Consider the following 16,035-nt stretch of genomic DNA (forward strand, 5'->3'; position numbering starts at 1 on the left):
ACGCACAATTTCATAAATATTTTTTTCCTTTACGCGGGGATTTCGGGGATCGAGATCCGATTTTTTCCTCTGGCAGGACGAGCGACGGAAAAGGCTTCGATTCCTCGATCTCGATTGAACGTTTACACGCGTACGTTTATTCGAGATCGAAGTTGTACTCGCGTGAAGAGTATGTATGTCGGCTTCATATTTCATCATTTTAATGAAATTAAAGTTCTTGAGAAAGGAAAAAGGAAAAGGAAATGTAAATAGTCGTTTCTCGAGTTTCAACCTTCCAGTCATTGTATTGCATATGTAAATACATCTCTTGCAAAGAAACACAACAACAAGAAAAAAAAAAAAAAAAAGAAAAAAAGAAAAAAAAAAAAAGAAAAACAACAGAATTTCTTTAAAACAAGCTATTATCATCGTCTTTTCCGCGCCTTTCGTAAGCGTCTTCTTTTCTTATCACTCTTTTTTTTATCTTTTTTCTTTCTTTCCCGTTTATAACGTCGCGTAGCCGCGATTGATTAAAACGTATATTGTATTAGAAAGTTGGCAGTTTTCGTTTGTAACGCGATTCGTACCCTCTCATCTTTAATTTCAATGATCGAACCGGCCGTAGTAGCCGTCTTTTCTTTCTTTTTCCTTCTATTTATTTGTTTCCGATAAGTAATTTAAGCTAATCGATTGCCTCTTTAATTAATCGATAGGATAAAATCGATTATGACGAACGACCGCCTTTCGAAATTTATCCGGCTCCCCTCTTTCTCTCATTCTCTTCTATTACTAAGAAACGAACGAACGAATGAACGAACGAACGAACGAGTGAACATGCGTGTCGGCTTTGATCCCCCAATGTTCTTCTAATATACTTTTGGTTTATTATCTTTCTGCCTATACTTCCTATTTATTTATATCATTTTTGTTTGCTTATTCTTAAGTGATTTACGTAAGTACGTGCGAACAGTCACAATCTCGTGTGCACTACATTTTGGTGTGTGTGTGTGTGTGTATACTTATCTATAATACGAGATATACATATATATATATATATATATATATATATATCTCGTATGTGTATATGTAATATGTATATGTGTATTTTGTATATTACTTTGTAATAGGTACTCTCTCTCTCTCTCTCTCTCTCTCTCTCTCTCTCTCTCTCTCTCTCTCTCTCTCTCTCTCTCTCTCAATTTTTTTGCTCCTCTTTCTTTGGTGAACGAATACAATGCTCTGTATAAAACTCGTATTTACAAGGTGATCGATTTGTATCAGTAATAATAATTTCTATCTCCTTGCCTCTCCCCTCGCGTTCACTCATCTCTTTTCTTTTCTTTTTTTTTTTTTTAATATATTTCGAGTTTACAGCACTTTCGTCCTGCTCTTCGAGTTTCCAACGATATTTATTTTCACAACATATTAATATATTAATATATTAATAATGTTAATAATCATGATAATGGTAAGAATAGAATAATAATAACTTGCAATATATAGATTCCCGCCGATAACATAAATTTATATCCTGCCAGAGGACAGAGGTCTCTTTTTCTTTTCTCTTTTTTCTTTGTTTAAAACATTTATATATATTTGATTTATTTCTATACAATAAAGGTAATAATTATGTTCATAATAAACGATGGGGCCACGAGCAAACGAGAATATAAGCGAATAAATAGGTAATTATGCTTTACGACTATTAATTAAAAACGAATAATTAACCTTCGAATTTCCATCAATGCGATATAATTCTTCTTATCTAACTTCATAATCTTCTTTTTACTATTAAAAGTTGAAGTTAACAGTCGTTGAAGCGTTCATGAGAAATCGAGTTTCTATGTAAATAGGAGTAAAACTCCGAAAGGTTACGAATTCGTTTAATCGCGTTCGTGCCACGAGATTGTCATAATTAGACGGTTGAAAGGAAAGCTGTGAAGTATTAATTAAGGAGCGCTCGTAAGATCGACTTAATTTTAATGACGAACGTTTTATTGAAAGCGTGCGCGAGTGCACGTTTTAATCTTTTCACGAATATCGTTCATTTAATCTTTTTTGAATTATCGTCCGGCTTTGACGAGATTCATCCGTTCTTTCCGTGAACTCCGTTGTCTGTTATCAGCATAGAAAAAAGGATCATGTACAAAGGGATATTTCGACACTCTTGTCCGACAGTAGGCGGCCGAGCTCTCGAAAGGAACGACAAATTCTCGTTTCATCGGGACGATTTGCTTAAAATAAGATGCTCGATACGTTCTGGACAACGGACAAAATTTCCTCCCTTCTCGTACGTCCATGGCCCTTTAAAATCTCAAACGTAATAAATAATATAGGCACACGTAATATATAAGACGCATATATGTATATATATATATATATATATATAGACATATGCGTAGAAACGCGTGAGATACGCATGTATGCATACGCGATAAATATACGTATGAATAAATGCACCTAAATCGTTATATGTATAGACTTATATCGCTAAGGTTCCTGCTTCTCCTCTCGATCTCCTTCTCTCTCTCTCTCTCTCTCTCTCTCTCTCTCCCCCTCTTTTTCTTCTTCCTTAAAGACTTGATAACGCGGATAACGCGAGTATACGATTATATAAATTGTATGTATATAATGCTTCCGGTGGGGCGGACGTGGAAGTGTGTGTCGATATTTATATAATTTCATTATTATTATAATACGCGTTATGTGAAAGAAACGAACGTAGGGGGATCAAAGGATGTGTTTCGTCTTTTTTGCTCGTTGTATTTGGTCGGCGAATCGATCGATCGATTTTTTTCCTTTCTCCTTTGAACACCCGCGCGGAGCACGTCGAGAGGAGATTTTTCGTTACACGCTTACTGTTAGCGGAGAAAAAGTATAAAAGATGAGTTATGTGTGTTTCCTCTTGCCATTTTCTTTTTTCTTTTTCTTTTCTTTTTTTTTTCTTCTTTTTTCTTAAAGGAGGTAGAAACTAAGTTAGCTACCTCTCGTATTCTCCGACAACGTGCTCGGCCGTGGTAATACGCGTCTTGATATATCGATTATTTGACCGCCTTTCTTATCGCGCGACGATAATTCGGCCGACTCGTTAATTACCTGGGCGATCGTTATCAACTCTCGTTCTATCGTTCTAACGTTCAAAGCATCGCGCTCTGCTTTCCTATTGACTCCGAGATCTTTTTGTCCGAGAAACGAATTCGCAAAAATTCATTAATATCTCGAGAACGATGCGAGTTCGGACGGGCGAAGGGATTGGAAAATCATCATAGAGGGAACAAAATAGTATGTTTCTACATCGAAGATAATTTTTCACAATCGTGTTCGACGATCGGTCGCATATTCATTCATTTCATTGTCAACAATTAATTGCCAATTAATGAAGCAATTTAATACGTATCGCATATTGATCAAAAATAATAATTTAGATCCCAAATGTAAAATGTTAAAGATTCTGTTAATCATACATTTACCACTTTACGGTCGTTTTTTTCGGATACTTGTATCGAATGTCGACAGAGAAGGGACGCATCCTCCCTCTCTCTCCCTTTCTCCTCCCCTCTATTTCTTTTTCTTTTTCTTTCTCGTAAGGTACACAAGAACAAAGGATGCCTTATTAAATGCACGACTGGTAGGAGCGTTTGGCAAATGAACTGTTTGGTGATCGCGGAGGAAGGTTGTGGAGGGTGTAGGGCGCCCCGAAGAAGAGAAAGAGCGAGAGAGAAGGATAGAACGTTATGTAGATGGAGAGGATAGAAAGAGAGGGATGGAGCGAAGGGGAAGACCGGGGGAAGGCTGGGCGTGTCAGCTGGTCGATATCCTGAATGGCAAGCTTCCACGACCCAGGCTGCAGCCAGCTACCTACCCCTTGTGGATCGAGAGAGATGAATATATAGAAAGAGTGTAAAGGCTGGAAAAAGTGGAAAACAGCAGGAGGGAAAAAGAAAGAGAGAGAGAAGGGAGAGTGCACGTAGATTACTGAATTGGCGACTCTCTCTCTCTCTCTCTCTCTCTCTCTCTCTCTCTCTCTCTCTCTCTCTCTCTTCTCTCTCCTAGTGCGCACGCCTTTCCACGTTTGTCTCTCTTTTTTCCATTGGCGCATACACGTTAATGTATATGTGAGTGCGTATACGCGCTACTCTGCATGTTCTCTCGAACGAAATAGAAAAAGGCGAGCGGAGGAAGGATGGAGAGTCGAAAAGAAGGAAGTGGAACGGCATACAATCATCATTAATTAACTCTGAGAAAACATACTACAGGTACAGCAGTTTCCGAGTGTGGCGAGGGATAGTAGAAAATAGGCATCTCGACTAAAGGAATTGCGTTTTTTCCAATGACTTTTTTTTCTTTCATTTCTTTATGCATCGCTGCGTATAGTTAAATGAATGAAAGGAAAATATCGAGTCGGATAGAGTAATAAGTGATTCGATTTCTATCCAATTTTATGAGAAAGCAGGCGATTGAGGTGATCGCGAAAAATCGGTTTATTTGATGGAATGCTGAGTGTACAAATGCAATAAAAGTATATAGTCACATAAAACAATAAAAATAGAATTGTGCGACCGATCACCGACGAGATTAATTATTTATTTACATGTATATTCTTTTTATCCCTCGCTCCGTTAACGTTTGTCTTTTTTGCATATTCGCAAAGAGACACTCGCGTTGACTCGCTCGCACCGTAACTTTTTTTATATCATGTATTTATAATTGTGTGTGTGTATTCTATGAATTTGTAGTAGCTACCTCTTCTTCATTCTTCCCTCCAAGAGCCAGCAGCGATGTCGTCGCGAAATCGACGTTCGAATGTCTTGATTTCCGATCTTCGATCTCCCCTTTTAGATCTCTCTGAAGTTGTTTCTGTACGTCGACGCGTTGCTCCGAGCCGACGATATTTGAAGCTTTTTTCGTCTTTCTCTTTTTCTTTGTTTTATCATTAATTAACTTTACTATTTTATAATAGTAGCTAAATTGACAAATTTGTTATATATATATATATATATATATTGTTATATATATATATATGTATACATATATATACATATACATATATATACATACATATATATATATATATATATATACGTATATATATATATATATATGTATATATATGTATATATATGTATGTATATGTATATGGAAGGTCTCCTTATTAAGACCTAAGGAATTACCTAAACTGGCAATGTTTAAGGTATATTAATGATCGCGCCTAGTACGACGCATTTCCACTTGCTCGAAAGATCGTCCCTTCTTTATATTCAATTTCTTCTTTCTCTTTTGTTAATCTTCAATTCGAGCAATTATCTCGTTCGCACCACTTTCGTTCTTCGTTATCGTTAATGTATATCATCGCGATATAAGTAAGCGCGTTTTTCACGTATCGCGCGTCGTGCGTTTTGAATAGTTCGTAATATGAAAGAGTTCAAATAAGTAACGTCGATTCGATGCGACGAGAACGGATTCTGGATTTCGTACCAGTACGAGAGGAAATGGCCGTTGACGAACTCGCACTCGTCCGAGCACGTATTTTGTTTGTTCTTTTTTTTTATTTCGCTTTCGTCCTTCCGTGCTCGTCCTTTCGTGCGAGTTTCCTTCATCTTTCTTTTCCTCTTCATCCGTTCTTTCGTCGCTACGAGCCGCGATACAGCAGCCGACGTCCCCGTGCTCTACTTCGCCTCCTTCAACAGCACCAGGTCGTCCGCGACTACGTCACTTATATGCAGGTAAATGACCCAGTACATCAGGTTGAAGCAAACGAAGCACACCGGGAATACGATGCGGGAATACTTGTCGATGTCTGATGGCGTTATGCCTGTCAAAAAAAAAAGAGAAGGATAGCTTTTCTTAAAATTTTTCGGATCTCCGACAGGTGCAGCAAGCTCGATTAAATGAATAACTTTTATGTTTTTTATAACGCGGATATATATAAAAATCCATTTTCTGAAATAGAAATCGTATCCAAAGATTAGACGATTCTTTGGGTTTTGTGTTCCTGGCGTCGTTACTGGAAATTAAATAGTCAACATTTAAACTTCTGAAATGGGAAGAAAGCGCAAATGATCTTTTATCTTTGTGGATAATATGAAAAAACGGTCGTAAAAAATCGAGTGTCGTAATATAAGATTGAATGAGGCGTACCATAAAGTTTGCTAATATCTTTGCCAGGATGAATGAGATGTTGTGGTGCAGGCGGGGCTTCCTCGTCGGCCCGACCATTAATGGTGTTTTCGAGCGTGCCACCTTTGCTGTGTGCCTTCGGGTCGTGCACCTTGAACCGCACCTCCTGGACAACACGGGACCACTTACAAGAGACACGGCAGTTCGATTTGGGGCGTCCTTTGTCAAGGATTACCCCTTACTTTGTCAGATTGGCATGCGACATCGAGGACACTACGTCTTCTACGTATGGTGCATTAACGCTTAGAGCGAGTGGAAATTAGCTCAATAGGATAAATCTAAGATATCGTATATAAAAGATAAGGGGAGATACTACCTACGCTCGTAGAAAGATTAGGCAAACTCGATATATACTGATATAATACGGTGGAAGGTTTAATTAAAGCATTCGATTCCGATGACGCGTTTTACGAGCTTCCTAGAGAGGTGGCCCAGTCCTTGTTCCTTCCCGAGGCTCCCTTTAATATTTTCCATTCTCGTTCTACAATCCGCAAGATTAAAAGAAAATTTATAGTGCATTGCTCGCTCATCCCTATACGGGAGGGTCCGATGTGGTAGTCTCGCGCGCGCTCGCGCGCCCTCGCTCGCTCGCTCGCTCGCCTACCCGGGCGATGGGAATTCATTTCGTGAAAACCTTTTAGCTTTTGACCTTTCCCCGGGCACGCTTCTAACGTCGGAAGAACGACATTTTCTTGTTTTTCTTTTTTCTCTTACCCTTTTCTCCCTTCTCTTTATCCCTTATTTGTCTTTCTACCGCGAGAACTTTATCTTATCTCACCCTAAAGTCCTTTGATTACGTACTTACTCCTTTCACTAGAAGGAGGCCTTATGAGAATTCGCGTTTCGAACTTTCCGCAGCTTTCTTTATCGACCCCTAACGTAGTCGATTTATAACTCCTGATTGGGATCGATGAGTTATCAGCGTAGGAGGCATGCAATTTTCGTGCAGACACTCGCAACCATTCAATTCTTACATTACAGGTTTCTCTTATATTAACGCTTTGCCAATCTCCTTTTATCTTTATTCCTTCTCTCTATATAATCGAGAGTAATTGGCAACTCGTTAATGTCTAATTCTTTTCCCTTTATTCCAAAAGTAGCAAACGAGTCGTAGGTGCGGATCCGAGTGTGCCATAGTTAAAATGCCAAGAACTTTGCGTTCGGACGAAGAAATATGATGAAGAAGAAGAAGAAGAAGAAGAAAAAGAAGAAGAAGAAGAAGAAGAAGAAGAAGAAGAAGAAGAAGAAGAAGAAGAAGAAGAAGAAGAAGAAGTAGAAGAAGAAGGGTGAGAGAGACTTCGGTCGACGTTACTCACAGTTTGCTTAGGAGCGTGATCACCATGATCACCGGGTACACCCGGTGGTCCTGGATTTTCCCTCGCCGCTTTCATGCTTTCCGCTATCTTCTGGAAGCGGTTCTTCCGCATTTGAATCCTCTTTGCCATGTAACCCACCGTGGCGTATTCTGCGAAGACAAAGAAGCCGTGGAAATAAAGGGAGGGAAGGTAACGCGCTATCGTCACCATTCGAGAGACTCTCGTCGTGTACCTGCCTCGGAGCTTTCGATTTTAATACGTATCTTCGTCGGGCGAGGATGAAAGCGAGGAGAAGAAGAAGAAGTGCGGGAGGATAATTCATCGGGCTCGATCGCATCGCGTTTCTCATACATTGGGGTTAACGTGATATTTTGATCGGACGAGCTCGTATTCGGTTCGCTCTCACGAGAGACGACGGCGGCGGCCGATTGAACCGTTCAAATCGCCAAAGGATAGGAGGAAAAGTCGACACCGATCCGAGGACGATCTGAAGGAGAGGAAGGACGCGTCTCGTGGCTCGGGAGACGAACGCGATCGCGAGCTGTTCGACTGTTTTTTTCCTTTTCTTTTTCTTTCTTTTCTTTTCTTTTCTTTTCTTTTCTTTTCTTTTCTTTTCTATTTTCTTTGGTAGCACGTAGAGGCATGGAAGAGTACACGATCGCACTCACCGAGCAACGAGGCAAAGACCATGACGAAGCAGGTGCCCAGATAGACGTCGATGGACTTGACGTAGGAGATCTTTGGTAGCGCCGCGTTCGTCGAGGACATTAGGGTCGTCATAGTGAGCACAGTGGTTACTCCGAGGGCCACCCGAGCGGGGGTCGCGTTTCGGTTTAGCCAAAAGCTCACCCACGATATTATGACGATCAACCCGGAGGGTATGTAGATCTGGATCAGGTAGTAGCCCATCGACCGTACGAACTGGATCTCGCAGGCCAGCCGCGAGTAATTTCCTGCGATAAAAGATCGAAGGTCAGGACAGGGGGACGGAGAGGCGTTGTTAATGTCTCTCTTTTGCTTTCTTTCTCTCTCTCTCTCTCTCTCTTTCTCTCATCTTTCTCTCTCTCTCTTTCTCTCTCTCTCTCTCTCTCTCTCTCTCTCTCTCTCTCTTTCTCTCTGTCCTTCCTTTTCACTGTTCTCGTCGGTCTCTCTCTCTTCCTCTTGGTCTCCCTCTTCTCCTACTCCTATTCTCTTTTCTCTCTCTCTCTCTCTCTCTCTCTCTCTCTCTCTCTCTCTTTCTCTGTATTTTCGCAAACGTCGCAACACCACCCTGTCACGCTTCCCAATTTTTTTCTCTTTTATCTCCCTCCGTTTTTCTAACGTCGACGCTAGCAGTCAGAAACATTAGCGAGGTACGCGACTTCGTGTAGAAATGTGTCATCCTCGGGCCGCGTTTCTTCCCTCTCTCTCTTTTCGTCGTTTCAAAAAGGAGAGAAAAAGTGAAAACGCGAACGCGTGAAATGCATACGAAGTCGCGCGACGTGAAAATGGAAACAAGAAAAAGGAAAAAAAGGGAAAGCGTCCCTAGTCCGGGAGCAATTCATCTTTTCGAGTTTCGTACGATCGCGAGCTGTATTATAAAAGTAAGAAGGGAAGATCGTCGCATCCTATATCCCCTCTCGAAATATGAACGAAGATGAGATCGCGCGAGGAAGAGAGAGAGATCGATCGATCGATCGAACGACGGCTATATCGTAGATGGTGGTGCAAAAAAAAGAGTTATTACAAAATTATGTTTATAGAATAGACAAGACAGAAATATGCACGTACTACGAAGTAGCATGAATGGCGATAATCGCGGCTGCTGCGGACATCGGATAGCGCTTAAGTGTCTCTCCATCTTACCCATAAAGAAACGAAGGCATATATATATATATATATATATCTGACCTTTGATATCGATTCTCTCATTGATGGATATAAATCTCGTATATTTTTTTGGGCTCTCGCTTATCCTTATCTTTTCTTTTACTTTTATTTTTCTGTGGATAGCTTGCAGCGAGTCTGCTCGATTAGAATATTTTTTGATTGGGTATATGGCGGGGGCGAGGGTTGTGTTCATACGTTACCGGTGGTAAGACTAATCTCCATAGCTCGCTGCCTATGCCCGAGGACCTTGAACTGTGGGAGAGAGACCTCGTTGCTGACACCGACGCTGTCAGCACCCTCGTTCCACTTGTACCGGATGTCCCTCATCGTGTATCCGACTGAAAAAATAGAGAGACCCCCCGCGATTGGTACGTACCTCGCGGAAGCCCTCACGCATTTCACGCGCCAAGCTCCGAGGGGGCCTCCACTTACCTCGCACCCCCGCAAACCTCGAGATTCTGTACTCTCTCTCTCTCTCTCTCTCTCTCTCTCTCTCTCTCTCTCTTTTTCTCTCTCATGCACGCGCACATTCACCCACAGATTCGTTTTCTCGCACGTACGCGCGCACGCGCGCACGCACGTTTGTACTCCACACATATTCGCATTCTCTAACTATCTAATTGTCTAAACGGTCTAAGTTGTCAACTATTTATCCGTCCTCTTTTCTATTTTTTAGTCCATTCTCACCTTTTTCCTTGTCAAGAAAAAAGCACACATACACGTACACGCACGTTCCCTTCCTATCCTGTGTCTCGATCGAGGTATCAAGATGAGGTATCATGGACCATGCTCCGAGTACGATCGTGCGTCAGAAATTTGAAGATATTTTGCGAACGCGATACCAATTCGAACTATAATGTTGATTGTTTAAAAAAAGTATACTCGTTCGAATTCGTTCGCTCGCTCTCTCTCTCTCTCTCTCTCTTCGGCACGAGAAATGTCTCGGAGCTGTCCGGATATCTGTCGATTCAATTAGGGCCTGTTACTCTCGGTATGAATTAGCGCGACTCAATCGACGTCGTCGTGTCCGTATGCTTCGTCGTCGCGTGGCGATGAGAGATTCGGTAAGACTTGGTTAGGTGAGGGTGCAAATTTTGTGCGGGTAAACGTAATTGCGAAGGAAAAGAAAGTTACTTCAATAGAACAAAGGCGAGAACGATAGCAATAATATAATAATGATTAAAATAATTTAGAGATAATAATATTTGGACAAAGAGGTGGTGTATAGCGCGTGTGAATACTTTTAGGAGATACTTATTTCCTTTTTTACTTCGTTTTCTTTTTTTTTTCTTTCAAATCTGCATCGAGCCTTTGGACGAGTAGTTTCAGAAGAGAGGAGGATATCTACCTGTAGATAGGTGTATGGTTGTCTGTCGTTGCCTGTGACCGAGCACGCGAAACTGCGGTAGTTCCACCTCGTTCGAGATGCCGACCGACAGTAGGCCGGCGTTCCATTTGTACCGAATATCGCGCATTGTGTATCCAACTGCCGGGAGAACAAGAACACAAATATCTTCGCTCTAACATACAATAGTTAAACACATAGGTTTTATGTCGCGTGGGTTCGTAAATCGAAGGGGTGGCTGGGTGGAATCGAGGACGGGGTTTTAGCGGCTATGTGTGGGCATTGGATCGGAGTGGGTTCGTGAAATTCGAAAGCAAACTCGTTCGGTACACCCTCACGCGAGCCAAAGAACTTTATGAATTCTTTGTCGACGATATAGAATTCTTTGTCAAGATCATCGGTAGGTATCGTCGAATCGCGTCAGAGTGCTTTCGATATTAAGAAAATTCCTTGACGACTATCGAGCATTGACGACGACGGTGTACGATCGTTGATCGAACGATGCTCTTTGATATTGCGAATCGATTGGGCAAAAATTCATTGCGATAATAATTTAAGAGCACTTCCTATGAATATTTATGTAAATTATTTTAGATTCTATCATATTCCATGATAATGAGATATCCGAGCAAAGGTAAAAAAAAAATAAAATGCAAAGTCTGTCATCCCGAAGAGTTTACGATGCAAATCCCTTTTGCAAATCACGGTATCTATTCCTTTTCTCATCTCTCGATGACACAGTACGACGATAAAATAACGCGTTATCGCGTTCGTTCGTTCGTTCGTTCGTTCGTTCGTTCGTCCTTTCTTATTTGAGATGGCAAGGATCGCGTGACCGTTTTACGAGCTTACATCGGAGGAGCTGCCGAATTCGTCGGGCACTCGTTATCTGTTTATGCCCGATTAATACCATTATGCTCGGAGCCATTCGCTTAGATATATAGACATACCGAACCGAGAAACATTCCTCCATAACTGAATCTTAGGTGATTACGATCGTTACATCGCATTCCAGACACTAAAGTGGCATTCCATCGCGCCGGCAGCCACATTGCACCGCGAGCATCGCCGTATTAAGCGATTCGTGAATGGAGCATACATTTGAAGATTAGCTGCCTTCGTTCGTGAGAATTCCAAACTATCGAACGGTTAGCCCGGCCTTTTACATACCCAACCACGAAACGAGTATTATTTATAAAAAAGGAAAGAAATAAAGAAAAAAAGACATCTTTGTGTTGTCTTCTGAAAATCTCTTCGATGAACGATCGTACTACGTTTTACGGATGCAGGATTAAAATAAATTCGATGAGCTCGTACACACGTTTCGAGAAATTACTTCCCGATCGAAATCAACGTTTAAGCGATCATTACCGAAGATAGTGGTCGAGAAAAGGCTTGGACGGTTGAAGGGAGTGAAAGAGTATAACGTATATATTAAGGCACAGCGATGGCAACTGAATATTGCAAGAAGGGATTGCTGCTGCAGCGACATTAGCGCGGAGCATCGAGGACTTTTTGGTGGTGGCGTCAAGTTTGCGCTTAAGAAGATAAGTAGAGAGTGTGTGTATATATATATTTAAAGTAGAGATATGGAGAAGCGGAGGAAGGAAAGCTCTCGCTAGCTCTAATACTATTCCCTCTTGCTCTCTACGTGTCATGCGGTAGCGGTGCGAAAGATAGGCAGACTCAACAAACGTACCAACGAGAAACGCCATTCTGTGCTTTGCTTTCGTGTAGCGTGCATCGTGCTTCGTGCTTCGTGCTTACCAAAATTACTTTCTCTTAAACTTTTTCAATAATTCTCGAGAATGAACACAGTTTTCTATTAGAGAGATTTCGCGATTGCAAATCTTTAATTATTCTTACTTTTCAAACGACTCGAAAATTTTTACTAATAATAATAGTAACTTATATTTTTTGGAATGAAAAGAGTATGTTCTTGTTAGAAGGAAAAAAGAAAAATGATAAAAGGAAGACGTAATATAAAAATCGTTTTGGTGTCTTTCTCTCTCTCTCTCTCTCTCTCTCTCTCTCTCTCTCTCTCTCTCTCTCTCTATCTATCTATCTACGCATGCGGCATTGATACGTTAATTAGTTTGGCCCTGGATCCAGTAGGGATTGAAAGATACTCATGCCATCTAATATTCGCTTCTACTATGAAAATAGAAAAAAAGAGAGATAAACGGAGAGAGTAAAATATATGTATAGTACGAGTAAATATAGATATACATATTACATAATGTTAAAACTTGTTATCGCTACCGAGTCATGCAGAAAGTGTCTCTTCTGGTATAAGATATAAACAAGGAGAGAAGAAGAAGTATAAGAAAGAAAAAAACAAAAAAAGAAAAACAGAAACGAAAACAAAAGGAAGGAACGAATGTTGAAAAACGAAGATATATCGTAAACGAAGGTCATCAGAGAGGCATACCGAAAGACACGGTAGTAACGAAGAGACCGTGGTGGTTAATGCACGTCGTCCTTTCGTTCGTTCGTCCGTTTGTCCATTCGTTCGTTCGTTCGTACGTTCGTTCGTTCGTTCGTTCGTTCGTTCGTTCGTTCGTTCGTTCGTTCGTTCGTTCGTTCGTTCGTTCGTTCGTTCGTTCGTTCGTTCGTTCGTTCGTTCGTTCATTCGTTCGTTCGTTCGTTCGTACGTTCGTTCGTTCGTTCGTTTATCGTTTTCATGCGCTGGGCTAGATGCACAATGCGTTTTAATTCGGTCGGACCTTATTCGACAGCTTTAGTCGTTTCTGGATCAGCCTCCTTCGGGGCTGGCCGTCGTCGGCCGTGCTACGTCCCCGGACACGAGGCTCAGTGCTATATGTCGGAGGCCTTTTGAGGGGTTTGATAAGTGATGGTAGTGAATATATAGTGGCGGTGATGGTGTTCAAAAATACAGCACACGCTTTCTAGGTTCTCGATCGCAAGATCGGATCCGGTGAGGTCACCGTTCATTTTCATATATATATGTATACATATATATATATGTACAAGACATTTGTAATCGTGCGCGTGCGTCGTGGTTTTTCTGTCTAGCTCGTAGCGTGATTTCTCATTTCGTTAGAAGGCACAACAGAGAGAGATCGAAATACGATCGGGTAGATAAGAGTAGGTATTATGCGTTTCGTTTATCGGAAACGATCGAGAAATCACACGTTTGCTAAAAAAAAACCCATGTGACAATTCAGTGATATAGCTTGGTCAAGTGGAGACCCTTCGGAGGATGCTCGTAGATGCGTTCACAAATTACATACGCTCGGTGCTTAAAAGTCAAGAATTGAACGAAAAATAATAATGACAATAAAAAAAAAAAAAAAAAAAAAAAAAAAATATATATATATATATACGTATTAAAGAGAACACACATGTGCGTTGCACGGACATGTGCGTTACAAGACGTCGAATTTTGCAAGATTTTCGCTCTTAATATCTTACAACGAGTCGCGTCGTTGAGGGAATTTCGGCTGTTCGTCTTGGAACGGACGTCGTTTTTCTCGTCATCGACGAGAGCAATTTCGTCGCTTAAAAATAATCTTCACCATTCAGGGATATTTTTATCTTATCTTATATTATAGATAGGAAAATACGTGCAAAAAGAATCGTACGGATATCGTAGCTTACTGCAAATTGCACGTTCGTTCGCATTTTCGAGAGTGCTTTCGAAAAGTCTAACGACTTTAGGAAGGAACGATTAATGTCGATGCCTGACGATAAAAACGATAAGGGGGATAATGTTGCCTTTCGACGAATCAGAAGCAATTAAAGAGACGGAAAGATACTCCGAGGGTCTATCTCATACTTTTGATGAAACTAATCGACGAACTTGACCGAGTTAACTTTTTGATGTCTCGACTTTTGCGAATCTCGCACGATATGGACGCCTTTTTCTTTTATTTCTTCTTCTGCCTTTCTAAAGAAAGGCGGTAGGTATAAACGAAACTTTTTCCATCGTTTCGCCCGTGGATGCTTAGCGTCGTCGAGTTAGTCGATCTCACATAACGAAAGACGCCAGATGCGTTTCACGACTTTTCACTTTTCTCTCTCTCTCTCTCTCTCTCTCTCTCCCTCTCTCACGTCCAAAAATTTGATGGAAATTGGAAAAGAGATATCTATTTAACGCGTCGGGCCGTCCATTACGGACTAGTTTCCATTTATCGTTATCATTATTACCTTGTTATTTGCCGACCACCAGGAGCGTTCGGCAATGAATTGAAATAATTCACTCGGTGGTTTGTTAGCTATATGCCGACGCACGCAATATAACGTATCGCAAGGAACCGAATAATTCGCCGACTAATTAGACGATAAATAATTAGCGGAGTATCTCGCAAGCCAAGTTACGAATAGTAACCGCTCGTTTGCTTTAGAATGACATTAATTATTCCTTTTCGGTTTACGCGTCGGTTCTCGTTTACTCGTTTACTCGTCCACGAGTGTCGTGGAAATAGGGCCGTGTATTATAAATAGAGAAATTTCTGTTGAGAATATTCGGAATATTTTCCTCTTTCGGTTCCGCCTATCTTATTTGCGTGCAATTTGTAGTCGCAAATCGTAAATCGGTACGAGACTTAGACACGGGAATAGACATGGGATAATCGATGGAATGGAGCTCGAAATGTTGAAAATCTCATTGACGTTTCGTATGGGTACATAGGTACGCGTCCATTTTGACGTAGCGTCGTTCCCTCACGACGTACTATTTCGCGCGTCTCGCTCGATCGCAAAATCGGACGTTTCTTCTTCTTATTTTCCTTTCTTTCGTATTTCTCGTTCCTCTCGAGTCGAAAGTTGCTCCGAATTTTAATATACGAAGTAGATCCATTTATTCCAAATTTTGTTTCCCATCGACTCGACGATGGATCATCATGTACCGTACGATCATCGTACCTATGATAAGAAGAAGAAACGGAAAAGAAAATAAAAAGAAAGTAAGAGAGCGATTGAGTGAGCGAGTGAGTTCTAACGGGTAATGGAGACAGAGAGGAGAGCCCCTGCGACTCTCCTTTCTTCATGTCGGGCTGACCGATCGTGTTCGGTGAGCGTGTGTAGTGGCGCGTGACGGACAGATAGATTAGATAGATAGATAGATAGATAGATAGATAGATATATAGACGGTATAGATAGACGGTTAGATGGGTGGACAGATATAGAATGATATAGGTGGTGGAAAAGGTTGGACGTATATTTTTCTCGAGGAAAAGAGAAGAAGATAGAAGGATGACGGTTCGTCGTCCCTTGGTGCATGATCAGATTAGACGGGATATTACATAATATGATAATTATCGTCGTGTGACCGTGTACAAGTGAAAAGACAACATGTCGTTGTTCTTATATGTATCTATGTATACT

The 16,035-nt window shown here is 41.1% G+C and overlaps 1 protein-coding gene and 1 long non-coding RNA gene across 22 annotated transcripts in view; one reads left to right on the plus strand and one right to left on the minus strand.

Annotated features, from left to right (window-relative positions):
- Positions 1-1,109: 1,109 nt before the first annotated feature.
- The window catches only part of LOC124954075 (gamma-aminobutyric acid receptor subunit beta), a 56,633-nt gene continuing 41,707 nt past the window's right edge, over positions 1,110-16,035 (minus strand). For 3 of the 21 annotated variants that reach the window (XM_047506408.1, XM_047506403.1, XM_047506407.1), the window contains exons 6-11: positions 10,690-10,827; positions 9,542-9,679; positions 8,141-8,425; positions 7,473-7,621; positions 6,118-6,280; positions 1,110-5,791 (exon numbers count right to left, since the gene is read on the minus strand). In XM_047506408.1, the coding sequence (XP_047362364.1) occupies positions 5,646-5,791; positions 6,118-6,280; positions 7,473-7,621; positions 8,141-8,425; positions 9,542-9,679; positions 10,690-10,827 (1,019 nt within the window). In that variant the 3' untranslated portion in view covers positions 1,110-5,645. The remainder of the gene's footprint in view (positions 5,792-6,117; positions 6,281-7,472; positions 7,622-8,140; positions 8,426-9,541; positions 9,680-10,689; positions 10,828-16,035) is intronic. The other 18 variants (XM_047506423.1, XM_047506413.1, XM_047506422.1 and 15 more) reach the window with 9 other exon arrangements.
- The window catches only part of LOC124954084, a 30,070-nt gene continuing 26,606 nt past the window's right edge, over positions 12,572-16,035 (plus strand). The window contains exon 1 of the long non-coding RNA XR_007102442.1: positions 12,572-13,624. This is a non-coding gene — a long non-coding RNA (uncharacterized LOC124954084). The remainder of the gene's footprint in view (positions 13,625-16,035) is intronic.

This window comes from Vespa velutina, chromosome 14 (assembly GCF_912470025.1).
Source record: "Vespa velutina chromosome 14, iVesVel2.1, whole genome shotgun sequence".
In the NCBI taxonomy this organism is placed as follows: domain Eukaryota; kingdom Metazoa; phylum Arthropoda; class Insecta; order Hymenoptera; family Vespidae; genus Vespa; species Vespa velutina.